Source organism: Halyomorpha halys, unplaced genomic scaffold (assembly GCF_000696795.3).
Source record: "Halyomorpha halys isolate HHAL.00 unplaced genomic scaffold, Hhal_1.1 Scaffold2287.1, whole genome shotgun sequence".
Lineage (NCBI taxonomy): Eukaryota > Metazoa > Arthropoda > Insecta > Hemiptera > Pentatomidae > Halyomorpha > Halyomorpha halys.
This window is the reverse complement of record NW_027105987.1, coordinates 55,587-71,740: the sequence shown is the minus strand read 5'-3', so window position 1 is coordinate 71,740 and position 16,154 is coordinate 55,587. Positions and strand designations below refer to the sequence as shown.

The 16,154-nt window shown below is 30.4% G+C and overlaps 1 protein-coding gene and 1 non-coding gene across 2 annotated transcripts in view; both read right to left on the bottom strand.

The window, feature by feature from the left end:
* Positions 1–15,781, bottom strand: part of LOC106691368 (putative inorganic phosphate cotransporter) — a 72,412-nt gene extending 56,631 nt beyond the window's left edge. The window contains exon 1 of the mRNA XM_067053605.1: positions 15,647–15,781. Coding sequence (XP_066909706.1) covers positions 15,647–15,781 — 135 coding nt within the window. The remainder of the gene's footprint in view (positions 1–15,646) is intronic.
* On the bottom strand, positions 4,583–4,690 carry LOC112211275 (U6 spliceosomal RNA). Its single transcript, XR_002945524.1, has one exon. It is a non-coding gene; the product is annotated as a U6 spliceosomal RNA (small nuclear RNA).
* Positions 15,782–16,154: the final 373 nt, after the last annotated feature.

Here is a 16,154-nt window from a genome sequence, read left to right as displayed (position 1 = left end):
AATTTAAGTGGATTATAACTGATATAGTTAACAACCAAATCTGTGATAAATTTAATTTTGTTTTTTATTCCCAAAATATTATTCCTACATTTTCACTTGACATAGTAATGAATTTTTATAAGATCATTGTTTTCTCCCAATGTGCTATGCCTTAATCAAATACAAACATAGAGTAAGCTAAACGACAAGGGACAAGACGGCCGTGCGAATTGGGACGTGGGTTCCAGAGCACGGTTCCGAGCAGGTTCCGAACGTTGTGGGTTCGATTCCTATCTGTGGCAGTGAATATTTACCATTCGGCCAACTTGCCGGAATAGTTCTGTCCCTCAGTTACCAATACTAAGCTAAATGTTTAGTATTACCAGAACTTCGTTTTGTTGTTTGATCTTTGTTTAAGGCTCATTTTGGTAAAAAAAATTTCAGTATTTAAAATTTAGGTCATTGATAGACAAAGACGTTTTGTATTGGGATAAGAGATTATGTATTCGGAGAAAACTATGAGCTTACAACCAACTAACAATTCATCATTGCTCAAACTGTTACAGTACAAATATATTTTTACAAATTTGTTTGTTAATCAGGTTTACAGATCTTCACTTCAAATTAAAGGTAAATGCTGTTATTTTATTATAATAACCGCTTACTTTAGGTTCAACAAAGTACCGAACAATCTTGTTTTCCGAAATACGAAGTGTACGTCTAATTTTTTTAATAACTGTATATGAGAGGATTTAGAAGAAGTTTTAAAAACTAATCCAAATTATTTAATAATAACTAATCTGGCGAAAAAATCCAAAACGCCGATTGTTGAGGTTAGAATAACAAATCAATTATATTAAATCTCTACCGGTATAACCTATGAAGAGGTAGAGGGGTGTGGTACTTTGGAAGGGAGTGCTGTTACTAAACCAATGGTTGTGAAAGGAGGTGAGAGGTCAAAATCACGTTAGACCGCCAGACATTTAGCCAATTAAGGGTACCCTCTTTATAAGGCTGGTTGGACCCCTAGAGTGAAACAGAAAATAATTATCTGCCACAGGCGATAGTAGTAGTACAGCTACCCACTCCCACAACAAAGGAATTATAGGATAGTTATTATTTTGACAAAATATTTTGTTTAAAGAAGATAAACATTCCATTAAAAATTAGATTTATAAGAACTGAATATATTAGATATTCAAAACTTTTACTTTGAGGCACTCCTATTTCCTTAATTATTTAACTTACCATTGTCCATTTTTCGTATTATCCTCTTTAATTGTCTCAGAGCTGATTAGTAGAAAAACTATATGACCCAGGAAATGCGGTAGTTCTAGGAGCCGTTACTTCTCACAATTCAAAGGAAAATCAACGTGCATCATCGGGAATCTATATTTTATGTCGGCCTCCCGTTCTTTTCTAGTTAATATTAATAAGCGTTAAATAAAGATGAAATTCAAGAAAATCTAGTTTCTCTAAATACCTTTTTTATTGCGTTTTGAATTTATATTTCGTAATTATTCATGAATGCTCCGGATTATGAAAAAATACATAAATTTGTTAGGTAATTAGGAACAATATTTATGATATTTCCTTATTTTTTCCCTCTAGACCACCATTTTTTTACCTTCATATTTGCAGTAATTTTAATTAGTTTCACGTTAATAGTCTTCTTTCCGACATATTGGACCGTCCTTTCATCTTCTAGCATTTTCTTTTTTACATTCACACTTATTGTTTTCTATATTCTTTTGTTTTTAATCTATCAATCTTTGAACTATTTCGTTAATGGTAAATATTAAGAAAAATATTTTATACAATTTCCAAATGAAATTTTATAAAAAAAATTACTATTAAACAGATTTAAAAAATAATTTAAAGATATAAACGTAAAAAAACATACAATGAAAGAAAAAAAAATTATATTATTCCTAATTTTCAATCAAAATTACTAAGACTGATCAGTAGTGCTCCCCCCTATATCAGTAAGAAGAACTTACACAAAGACTTACGAACTGCCTACGTACAAACAACCATTAAATCACTCTATAAACGGTTCACGACGCACTTCCAACACACACTAACCCTCTAATTCAAGGACTATCAACACTAGACTTACCAGATACGAGACGACGTTTACGAAGGAGCTGGAATAGGGACCTCTTAAATTGATTTTTAAATTTCAATTTTAATAGAGAGGCATCATTGGACGACCTTAACCTTCATGCCTTCTTTTTTTTTTTTTTATTATTATTATTTGTTTTCTCTCTCTCTACATCTCATTCGCTGGTTGTAAAAATATTTTTACAGTTGTGAATAAACTAAATGAAGTAAAAAAAAAAAATATTATTCCTAGAAAACATGTGTGAAACATCGGAAAAATGAGCATATGATTAATGTAAAATTAATAAAAAATATTTGAAGTATAATAGGATATTTTTTTATCCTATAGCAAAAAGAAATTCAGAAAATATCAAGTTACATAAAGTTAACCGGTTAAATGAAACAAGAATAAACAAAAGAATATATCATAAACCTTAGCTTAATATAAATCCGCTATATCCTGTTTTTTTTATGTAATATTTTGATACACTTTTATAGTCATAAATAATTTTTATGTCATTAATCTAATAACTAAATCCTCTTGTTTGGTTAATTATTAATTTAATCTCCAAGCTGCTAATTGAAAAACAAAATGTTTACGATATTTCCAAAAATTTTAATGCTTTAAGATACTCGCGAAAAAAAAATGAAAAGAAAAAAATTGTATCGTTTCTGTATTTCCTAATTTCAAAACGCCCCTTCTCCAAAAATGTTCTAGATATATTGGGAACCGTCAGTACAATTACGAATGAAAAAAATTACGATAAACAAGAAATTTGTTGCGTAGCGATAATTTCAGTTAGTCTAGACCGATCATAATCAACTTGTTATTTGTTCGTGATTTACTGATGAACGATATCACTTCTGTTGATTTATGGTTGACATCTTTAGGAGATATTGTAAAAAGACAAACAAAGAACAGTAATTATTAAATTATTACCGAACTTTGAGCTCAGAACATTTCTTAGGATATAATTGTAACGATACGAAAAGTGACAAAACTTGCTGATTTTACTTTCATTTAGCTATATATGAAACAAATAGTAAGAGGAAGAAGAACTAACGGGCAAAATTGCAAATTCGAGTTTTCTGCGGAAATACACATAGAAAAAACCATGTCAAAACACTAGAGGAAATATCGTACGAAACTGATATTACATATTTAGGGTTGGAATATATTACCTGGAATATTACAACTACTTTTTCGTTTAAATCGACTTACCGAAATTGCCATTGCATATAATCGAATTTATACCTTTTTAATATTTTCTGGAAAACGGCTCAAAAGTATTTCGACGTGTAATTAAACGGTTTTTGATATCAGCTTGGAATTATCCATTTTGAAATAATTTGACAGGACTTCAATACCGAATTTCCTTCTTATAAGGTATTTTTAATTTTGTTATTTTCGAACAATTAACCATTTTACATTCTTATTAGTGAAAAAAAACGGATATATATATAAATTATTAAAGGATCTAATAATTATCTTAGGGAGATAAGAGGAAAAATATTTTGTCAAGATTGAAAACACGTTTCCGAAAATAAGAATCGTATTATAAATATATTATATACTGTTGGAAATCTTAGAATTTTAGAAAAAATAATATTTTACATATAAGCCGTAAAAAGTAAAGGAGAATGACAAAAAACTCATAAATTAGCGATATGCCCTAATAAGAGCTCAAATGTTAGTCTGGTTGCATGTGCAAGGTGGAACGCCATTTTGAAAAATGTTTTCTTCTTTCTTGTATTGTTACTTTAAAAGTAAGGTTTTAAAATTTAACTTGAGCTTTATATTTAAAAGCCTTTCAATTGATAAGATGTCTAACACAATAAAAAATCTTAGTATTTTCAATATTGATTCAATAACAATGTAACATTGAATAAATGGTTATGAGCATGGTGTAAACTGTAATTAACTGTTATATGTTTATATTTCTGTCATGCATCTGTAAAAGAAAAATATAAAAATTTTGCAACAAGAAATAATTTTTTAAAAATTTATTTTTCTAATCTTGCATCCTGTTCCATTCCTGACAATCCTCCGAGGCGCCTAAAAAGAAGATGGCCACGAGACCAGCAAATGTGAAATGTCATTAGAGTGCTACCAATAGGTAGTTTCGTTATACGCCTGTAACACTCCAATTCAACTTAGATCAGATTTACTAAATGTATTATAATGTACAATTGTAAATAGCAATAAATAAATATTTTTTAAAAAAATTTATTTATTGACATTTACAATTGTACATAATAATACATCAAGTAAATTTGATGTAGGTTTATAATGGGGTGATACAGGCATTTGCAGAAACTACCCATTGGTAGCACTCTAAAAACATTTTTACATTAGAAGATCTGGAGGCCATATTCTTTTCAGGCGCCTCGAAGGATTGTCAGGAATGAAAAAGGAAGCAAGGTTAGAAGCTGGTGGGTCTGAGTGGTTAGGGAATTTATAACGGAAGGGTTAATATCTAGTTCGGGGTAGATTTGTTACATATGGAACATTAAGGTCTTTATGGATGATTTTATTTTTTTCGCAGGGGCCATGATAATCTTCTCTGTATCTTTAGAGTTTTAGTATATGTACCGCCGAAACCAGTATGAAATAACATTAAAAATATTTTTCTGTAAACTGTTGAAACTGGAGTTAGCAAATCTCTCTACTAGGTATAAGGTTCGTTTGTAGTTTTCCCACAGTGAATAATATAGAAACATCTGTTCTGAAACACATCGCCAGAAAACTTCTAAAAAAAAAAATCATCAATGTTTCGATTCTTTAAATTCAAAGACTTAATGCAAAAGTAGAAAAACAAATTACAATTGAAAAAATTCGTTCATTTGTAGCTAAAATTGCATGGACCCACCATCGTTTTTTAGTTACAGGATTATTCGTTAAAATATTTTAATACCGTCAATAAAGTCATAAATGTATATCGGTGAAATATACTTCAGCAATAAATGCATCTTGTCATTCGTGTTTCAAAAAAATAAAATAAAATAAAAATACAGATAACAACTTGAGGAAGTTACAAAACGTCATTGGTTTTTCTTTTCTTTTATATAGCTTTGACCTGTTAACCTTTAATTTACGGATTAACATATTAATAGTTTCTCAGAAACATTTTGATAATCTTTGAAAACTCGTACACGGTTATCGATTTGAATATATTGATAAAAATTCATGTAATACGATATTTTTATATTAAACAGAGCACTAACCGTAAGCTTCAAATTATCAGAATTATTGATTTTTTTTTTATTAATGCTACCACAATATCTTGGAAATGGGTCACAGATAAAAAAATGCTTTGATATAAAACATCAAATCATAACATGACAATTTTCATTTTATATACCGATATTTACTTTGCTTTAATAAATAGAAATGTTTTATTTTATCTTATTTTCTCAAAATATTCCCGTGTAACCACATAATTACTAATGTAATGATTACATTAGTAATAATTACTAATGTAACTACATAATACTATAATATTATGACCGAAATGAACATTCTATATATCAAAATTTATTAATAATGGATTTTTGTTGAAATCCCTTTTGGTAAACATTAATTCGATGTTTTATAGAAAAATAGATTAATTCATTATTGTAAAAAAAAAAATACAAACATATACATTTACAGAAGAATTTATTTTCATAATTTTCATCAAGACAATGTCTATAAAACATCGTCTTGAGGATTTATGAATGGTAAAAATCATAGCTAATAAATATATATATATTAATACATCTTCTTTAATAAATATATTCTAAAGCGAACCTAATGAAGTTTGTGTCGTGAATCTGCTTTCATGGGTATGAGGTTGTATTATTTAATCAATATTTAAATGTGCCATAAGTGAAATTATGTTTATATTATGTTATGAATAATTATGTTTATATTATGTTATGAATAATTATGTTCCCCACATCCACTATAGCTACCGTAAAAGTGCATTCCATCAGATTTGAACTTTTTTTTTTATTATTTTACATTTTTGACCCTCTTTTAGGAGTCAGGAAAGTCTTAAATTTATACGTCATCTCCTTAGATTATAAATAAAAATATTCAGTTTATGTCTGTACTTAATATTAAATATATATGTATGTATTTAATTTAAAAAAATTGTAAAACTTTCTAATATCAGTCACAAACATCTGGGAATCAATGGCTGGTACAGTTTAAGGCTGTGTCATCATCATCCATGATCCACTAATGACACATAAAAGTAAACTGATTCTTTTAGTATTTTAGAATTGTAAAAATAGTTTTGTTTAAACAATATACATTTTCTCTTGACTTACAAGTAGAAGAAAATAATTTTTAAAAAATATCAAAACAAGAAATATTTAATACATATATAGACCAGAATAAATCAAAATTATGAATATATATTCGTAAACTGCTTTGAAATTATGTTTCATTGATTGAAACTTATATTTCATTAAATTATGTTAAAAATTAAAGATAATAAATAAAAAAATCTGGAAACGTTTGAGAACAAATTACGACAGGTGTACTGGAGAAAAGTAGCCCCAATTTCTGGAGCTAAGTTAAGCGTTCCTTAAACCAAAGGGTTAAAAAAAAAGTTAATTTTTCCGGAAAAATGCGAAACTTTTAACGCTAATGATATATGTCATCTTCTAAGTAGTAACGCAACCCGATTCTATGGTGTCGACATGCACACACAATAGTGCACCACGATGGAAGACTAGAGTTTTCTGCCTCACACAATCATCTGAAATCTGTAGAGGATATTTGGAACAGCAAAGTAAAATATACGGACACTAATGTCGATTAAATATATCTTATATTTTTTAGCTACTATTAAAGCTTTGTTAAGCCTGTGTAGAATCGTTTTTTTTTCCAAGTGTGTGTTCCGAGCTCCTTTACTTTGGTCTATATTCATTTCTTCCTTGGTTGCATATCATTAGTTAAATAAAAACAAATGAAGATGGTAGTTACAAATGGAGATTTAATGTCCTAGATGGAAGATACTAGGGATAAGATCTATGCCTTCAGAGACAGTCAAGGCTCTGTGGCGCCCTAACGACACTCTACATTCGAAAAGATGATTTTTATCATCCATTCAACGTTGCGTAATTTGTACGATGAGTCGTTTCAATGCGCCTTTGTCAATCTTATTGTTAATCCTTATTTTATAATACTTGAAACAGTTCCTTGAAGAATCTGCTTTTCATCTTTGCTCAGCAATAGTTTAGTACAGCATTGTATTCTAAATCTCCTGATCAGGCATCTCCTCAGCAAGTAGGAGGCGTTTTTAATTTAAAAACTAAATGTAAATTAGGCATTATATTCTCTAAAATGAAATTAAAAAATCGTATAAATCAGACCAGCATTAGTAAAGATACGGTATATTGAAGTTTGTCCACTTGTTTTAAAATTATTTCGCTTAGTTTACAATCGAAACTCGTTCAGTTTTGTATTATTAATATAATGTGTTTAACTAAATTAAATTTAAAAAAATATATAAATAAAATCTTTGTCAGAGCAATATTTGGGAAGGTAAAGCAAGAACTTATTGCATAGGTTTTCGTAGGTAAAGTGGTAAGAAAAATTGTGTGAATGGAGATATTTTTTAGTATGAAATAAAACTATATATATTAAAATTAATAACTACACTCCACTTCAAACAAATCATTATACCTATGAATCCTCCGATCTGTTATGTTTTATTTTATTTACAGTAATAGGATTAGATATCTGAAAGACAATAACGATTAGCTATATCATTGTCACACACTATCCGCCAGCAAACTAAGTTTTAAACGTTTTCCTTGATTGATTGCAGTTCATGCTCAACCTCTTTCTACCTGATCCGATGTTGAAGAGCTTAGTACGTTATCACTGTAAAATATATAGGTTTTACGTTGTTACAATAAATGTGAATCGTGTTAAGCTGTATTATGAACCATTCTACGAAATAAATTGTATTCTATTATTTAAAATATAGTCTAAATAAAACATGTTAATTTAATTCTCATTTTCTTCTTCTAGGAATATGGCCTAAAAAGAATCTGGAGGAGGCTGAATCCCAAGAAAGGCCTTGGATGCTTCAAGACACGAGCAGATGATTTTAGAATATCATGTAGAGCCGTAGATGCTTTCGATTGAAAAGGAATCATTACTGACATAATAATGCTCACCGATACAAAACAACAAGAGTTTCTAATTATCAGAAATACCTGAACGCATCAGGTCTCTGTAACCTGGAGAAGCCAGCAAGATGTCCGGACCTTAATCCAATAAACCAAGCGTGTAACGAACACAAAAGGAAAGTTTGGTCATGAGTATCTCCTATTGGAAGAATAGTCCGGCTAAAAAGAATTAGATAAGAAACTGATATCAACGTTTAACTGTAAATGAGAGTTCCTTAACTGATGGTAGCAGTTCTTAAAGAAAGATAAAGAAATACTTCTTATTAAATCAATTATGTCATAACATTATATTACGGATAGTAAAAATTGGGTTTTATGTTTGTTTGTTTTTTTCTCAAGAAACATTTAATTTAAAACAACTTAATCTTGGTGTTAGGAAGCTGGAGGAGAGAGGGAAAAGGGTTCTGAGAATAACAAACTGAACCCTAGCAGAACCTTACCCTTTTCAAATATATGTTCGTAAATCAAATTAAATTAAGAGAATATTTCTAATAATAAATGTATTATTTTTTTGGAAAATTTATTGATACTTCAAGAAAAATAAAATAAAATTACATAAACCGTTGATAGGCGTATTAAAAAAAAAAAACTTTGAAAGAAGAAAAGCGAAATAAAGAAATTACTAAATTACAATGTTCATTATGGTACATGGAAAGATAATGTTCAATTCACAAAAAAAGTTCGTAATATATTATTATCTTAGAATTTCACACTTTCTTGGCTATCGCCAGGAATATTTACCTACGCGAACCAAAGTCAAGTGTTAGGCTCATATTTTAAACTATATTTAAAAACATTCTGACGTTGCCTGCTGTTCCGAGGAGAACTGCTTTCTGTCCATTTAATACTTTTTCAGGCAGCATCAAATTCAAATTGAAATATTGTAACACATGGTGAATTCTACGTAAAGTATGATATACAATCTTTTTTTTCTTTAAACAATGTGCGCAGTTACCCAGATGCTTAGATTCTTGATATCATAGTGTCAGCTTTCTCTCCTTAAGGTGCCTGCATCGATGATCTGCACTTGTGACCTACTGCACAGCTTCCTGTTCCCTTAAATGCATCTCCTATTTTTTTGTCTTATTCAAACGCTTGTTATTAAATTTTGAAATTCGAAGTAAATAGAAATTTTAAGAAATAAATGATAAGAAAATTACAGAAGTAAGGATTAGCTTTCCACTTATCAAAATTAATTTTAGAATAAGTATATTATATGCCTATTGTGTTAAAATATAAATGAACTAAGAAAGTTATCACAATATTTATACAAACCATATTGACTGTATTAATAGAATATGTTCATATTTTATCTAAAATATGATATGGTATACTACATTTTTGTACTTAAACTGAATATTAAAAATATCACCTAAAACAAACGTCTCCAATAAAATTGTCATCTATACTTTAAAATTTAATTTTGTGTCATTATTTTTCAACATTGCATTTAAATTAAAAAAAAAAAAGTTCTTTTAATGAAAAATGTCAACATCCATCACTCCAAACATTAGTTTGAGATTATTGCCTTATTTCTCATTTCTTATTCAAAGCATTGGTTTGGTTCAAAGCACTGAGAATACCCAAATAATGAAAATATACTTTCTCTCACAAAATATCTCAGGTTCAAAGATCATATCATATCTTCACTAATAAATTGAATTTTAATAATTAATTTATTTCGATAGACATAACTCTGTAATTATTCTGTCTGAAACCGCTTCATTACCGACAACCAGTTAATTAGAGCTTTCTTGCGACAGACAGTGAACAGTCATCCTATCGCTATGAATCATCTCATCAAGTAACTCTTCAGTAGATCCCAGGCAACATTCGTATTACATATCGTGCCCTGTTAGCATAACCAGACTGTTAGATTAAATAGACTAAAGCACACTTCAGAAATTCGATATGATGAAATATAGGTTGTATTAGTTTTTCTATTCGAATAGACTTTTGCCCCCTCTGGAAAATTCAGGTCTAAAAGTGGTACAGCACATTAATATCAAAAAATATGCTAGCACAAAGTTTGCATATATTAAACCAAAAAATAATAAAATGTTACAGTCCAAATAAGTTGTTTAAGTTCTCACATAAGTTGTATGGTAATAGCCCAAAAAATGTTGTTCTGTGTAAACTGTATCTTTCTACTCTGGGAGAGAGGAAAGAGATGGATCATCCTATAGGTAAGCAATCTGTTCTAACCAGAGTTGGAGAGTTGAGGTTCCAGTGGGCCGCCACGAAATAAAGTCAACACGCCCAAGCCTGTTATAGTGACTCTTCAACTGACTCCGCTACAAAGGACTCCTATCTGTGTTTCTACTACCAATTAGAACTTACAATGTTTTTTCTTTTTTTCCAAAGTTGCACATCCTTCATCACCGTAAGCGAGGGACCATACCTCCCTCCAAATAACTTTTATTGTCTTTCCCATTAAACAACAAAAATGAATCCATATCTTTGTTTTTGTTTGGGGAGAACAAGATCAGTGTTTTTTTTTCCTTATTCTCTGATTTAAAAGTCCCAAAAATTAAGACTTCACAAAAAAAGGGTTCTCTCCAAAAATTCATGATCTCGCGCAACACATCTTATTTCTTGGCACCCGTACTTTTTTCGATCAATTTAAAGTATTAATATGTTTTAGAAGTTTTTATTAAAATTCATTTAATATTTAAATTTAACAACATTTATTTTTGAAACTGTCATAAATTTTAAAAACGTGCATAAAAATCCGAAAATGAACCATTCAGCACGTTCTTTAAAATATCTAAAGTGTTATTACCGACAAAAAAGTTCTATAACTGAGAGATAATATATTGAAGTTAAGATCTACAAATGTTTACAACAAGAGAACCTTATTTTCACCATACTGTATTCTTCCATACTTATTCAGTCCTAAAGGATTGAAGAAAAGACTGACCAGAAAAGTTTGTACCGAACAATTATACATGCTATGTCAAATTTAATTAATAAACAAAACGATATAGGCAAAAGATACTCCCTGGGTGAGTTTGAGATAGAAATGGGAGTTTAAGTAAGGTTAGTAGGGCAGGTGGTTCTCTCTATTGCTCAAGAACATTTTGGATTCCTGAGGACTTGATTGGCCCTCCAATATTGAAAAGACCTCTTTAAAATTACATAAAACTAGTTATAAACTTAAATTACGCCATGAAGATGCTTTGGGGTGTCGGACGTCAGAAAAAAGAGAATTAAAACAAGATAAAAATCCATAAAAACAAAATAAAAACATATAAATGACCTAAATATTATCCTTAACAGGAATATTAACGTTGTTCTTATTTCTGTAAAAAAAAAAGAAAATAAGATAATTTAATTCCACTCGTCAATATACTTTATTTGAGGAAGCTAAAATGAACATTATATAAGTTACATAAAAGACAATAATTTAAGTATTGGCTAATAATAAAAAACTATGCACTTTATACAAAACAAAATTAACTGCTAAAATTAAAATATTAAACGTAACCACCATATACATATAATTTACATAACCACCATTTTCTAGGTCAGCTGTCTTCAGAGAGTACCAAAATTACTAGACCTTCTACACCATATCATAATTTTAATACGGGTTGGAATTTAGTAGAGACGGGGGTTGTTTGATAGTAGGGAGGTAGCAGTGTTCCTACAGGAATATTTGTTGAGGGTAAATAAAATCGTAGAGACAATAATGTTAATAATTGCTTTTTTTGCATTTCTATCTACCATTCCTTCTGGAATTATTCGTACATATCTGTAATGTCTATTGCATTACATAGTAATGTCACTAATTACACCTTACTATATGCGATCAACTCGGGTGATTTTTCTGTTTGTTTATTTTTTATAATATTTTTTAATCTAAAATTACTAATTTCAAAAAATGAAAACTCGAGTGTCTCATCCTCGTGATCTTCATACAAACGATCTTTTCGGGAGATCATTATTTTTATGAAAAAAAAAATCCCAGAGGTTTTATCCCTCAGTTATTTACAAATAGTATACGTGTTTTGTGAGACCGTTTGACTATTAGCTAATAAGCTGGACAAAACCTTCAATGCCACCTGGTATACGGTAAAAAGAAAATAGCGAAAAATTGGCCCAACAAATTTAAAAATAATAAAACGTTATTTAGTTAATATTCACATTAATTCTTGCGTAGCATGTGACAACTACAGATAATAACCAAGGTATTTCAGTTTTCCTCAATGTTCAGAAGAACTAAACTGATTTTGGTATCACTATTCTGTAAATTGTACGCATTATATTCTCACGCGATTTTGAGTCCTTTGAGTTCGTATTGACTTCGTCCTTTGACACCTTTGTGTTTTAACACCTATTCCGCCGTTCAGAAATCTATCAAAAACAGTTGTTTCCTTGTTTTTCTCCTGCATTCTTGAGTTGTATATTAAAGGCGTTAAAGTACTTTTTCAAGAAGAGCCACATAATTTTGTGTTTTATCTCAAATCTGGTGGATAAAAATGCTTATGAATTGGATTGAGGCGTCTCGAGGTGTATCCGAGGCTTAGGTACGATTCTCGATGTAGACGAAAAGCAGATAATATATTATCCTCATAGATAACTTTACATACGGTATGTCAATTTGTTGAGTCAAGTACGACTCTTATTAAAATTTGAGATATTTATTTTATCGGAACGTGTGGCACGTTAAAGGATGTAGAAACGGTTCATATTTGAAATAAATATACATTAGGTATATTTGATTTTTGTAAATACCAATTTTATTAATATAATTCAAACGAAGATTTACTTTTTCGTAGTTGAATTTTTCATATACGTTCTTACTTTCTTATATGTAACTAGTAAAACTGTGCAATTATATTTTTAAAAAAACTAAAGTTATAAATGTTTTTATCAAAATATTTCTCTATATAGAATATAAAATAAAAACAGACTGTGGCTCTCTTTGTCCTCGTCGTATCCCCAAATAATAACATAATATGAGTAGAAAAACAAATAATTTATTTATTAGTTTTTCATTTCTAATAACATTCGGTGACCATCGTCTCATATTTATTCGCGGTCAATAATAAACTTAAAATATAGTGGGTTGAAATCATACTTGACACCGACCATTTTCCTTTTTTTTTTTTTTTCTCCAAGCCCTCGCTGATCATGATTTGGTTTCCCCATTGCACAGTAGCATCCTCTTTCTTCGGCTTTAGCTACAAAACACTGAGAATTTAATCAAATAAAGTGCTTAAACAGATGGTAAGGTGAGATTTGTTGGATCACAATAGCTCTACATAGGATGTAGATACATGTTATCTCACTGAATAAACGCGGCTGGCTTAAGTAAATCATGTCTACTCAGAATGCCAGTACCTCGTAAACTGATTCTAATTAATGATTACTGATTAAAAATTCTTTTAATCCGGCTCAGAATCTCACCAGTTAAAGATTAAGAGTGAAACACGTTATTTCATAATACGAGTAATCAATATTGCATTGTTTTGTTCTTAGCAGTGCATTTTCATGCCCCACGGCCAATTCTGAGTGCACTGAGACACATTTCCTTAAAGCGAGGCATACGGGCACATCACATATATATTTTACCTTATTTTGCCAAAATTAAAAAGCAAATCTACTCTTAAATAAAATAATATATATCATGACTATCCAAGGATCACATCGGTTTGACCATATCAGTGAAGACGGCAAGAGTGTTCAGTAAGTAGAAAAATTCAAATACCTCAAATCTACGGTAACCCTAAACTACTGCCACCACTATGACAAACTAGTGTATAAGAAATATCAATAAGCCATGTTATGAATATTGAAACTGGGAAAATGTTGAGTGTTGGGTTTTTAGTGCCCCAATAAAAGTCGTTCTTATAAATAATATCTGTTAGCTGATAGCTTAAAATGTAGAGGATACAAGTCATTACTTAAAGAAACTAATCATCAATTAATTAAGATGTTTAGTGCATAAGGGCATATTGATACGGCCATTAGGCAAGAAATCATCTTGGAAAACTTATGATTAAAACAGGAGAGCATCATATGGACTGGAAAACAGCCGATGAATGAACCAACATTTCAAATAAGAAATCATTAGAGGAATTTTCATTTCGCAACATATCCTCGAGGCACAGTGCTCCTTTATATTACTATCAGAAACAATTAGAGCCTTGGGGTTTTGTTGATTAATAAAAAAAAGGTATCGATTTTCCTCATAAAACATGATAAAAATGCTGGTTAGTTCCTTATTGTACATGTGGGTTCAATTAAAAACGGAATAGGCGGCTTATGCTCTTTGAAGTGAACAGAAAGAAAGATTACATTATCAATGGTTTTCAATTCCTAGATATTCGCGTCTTGTTTATAACATTCACTATGTGTGTCGAGAGTGAATTAAAATTGAAAAGGCCTATTTACCACACTATAATGAGAGGCTGATTACATAATCAAGGGGTTATAAAATTTTGATGTAAACTAGAATGTATATGTCTTATTGCTGAGATAATTTTACAGCTTGTTCAAATACCATAAAAAGATCTGCGTAAGTGAGAAATCTAACTGATATAATCAAACAAATTGAATTATAGGCAACTCGCTCATAAAATTTGGAAATTCGAACTATGACTAATTGGCGGAATAACATGTCTATCCTTGTTGTATTATTTGTAGATGACAAAAAGCTAAACGGAATCTATTCATTCGTCAAATTCGAAACAATAAATTTTCCAATTGGAACTCATGAAGCCCTTCCATTGATAATGGAATTCCCTATTACGCCGAGCTGAAGTGGTTCTATTTATCTTTCCAATGCCAGTATTTCCTAGCTTATTATTTATTGCAAGTAATTAGTACTCAGCACCCCTCCTATATCCTAGAAAACCTGAAATTCAAATTCTCAGTCCAATCTCATACTACCAGTTCCTGTTTATCCGACATCTACCCTCCGAACTGCTGAGTTTGATAAATTATTTTTTATCCGAGTTGAATATCACTGGAACTCCAAGTTACGGACTGTCAGCTGACAGGTCCATATCAGCTGATCGAGAACAGCTGACCGATTGTATATATATAGACGGACAGGCTCCGCAAATAGATTAGTATTTTACAGCAGTTCAAGCGAGTTAGATCTTTTTCCTTCTTCTCTTTTTTGACATTGTGCTTTCGCCAATACTTAACTTCCATTCCCTTTTACATAAGTCATTAAGTGACTCTTTCAGAATCCTAGAAGCTAAATCATATGATATACATTTGATTATACTATTTTGTAAGGAATTAAAAAAATAACTATGATTTTTTAACTTTGATTAAAATGTTCTTTGTGACTATTCTTGAGATATGCGCCTAAAATTGAAAAACAAAATGTGTTATTTGAGCCTCGACTCTCCCTTCCTACCTGCGCATTATAGTCTCCCAGGATAATATTAACATCATCTCTGGGGCAGGAATCAATCCGTTGTTCCAGATTATTATAAAAGGTATCTTTCTCATCATCTCCTGATGGTTCAGTTGGAGCATGGACTCTAATCATAGTGTAATTGTAAAATTTACCTTTTATTCAGAGATAACGGATCATTAGGATAATTGTTTCAAAGCCTATTGACTATAACTAATTGACTCATCTTTTTGCTTAGAATGAATCCAGTTCCAAAAGTGTGTTTCTTGTCTTTGCAATTGTAGAAGAGAGTATGACTTTTCTTGTTGAAGGTTCCTTGACCTGTCCATCTTATTTCTTGGATTACAGCTAAGTCAACATGATAGCGGTCCAATTGTGTTAGCAGCTGATGTAGAACTCCCGGTCTATAAAGAGATAAAACATTGCCTTATTGTAAGTTCCATTAGGCGAGCACTGAGTCGTTTCCAGATAATCCGCCTGGCTTTCCTTTTTGCTGGTGTCTTAATAG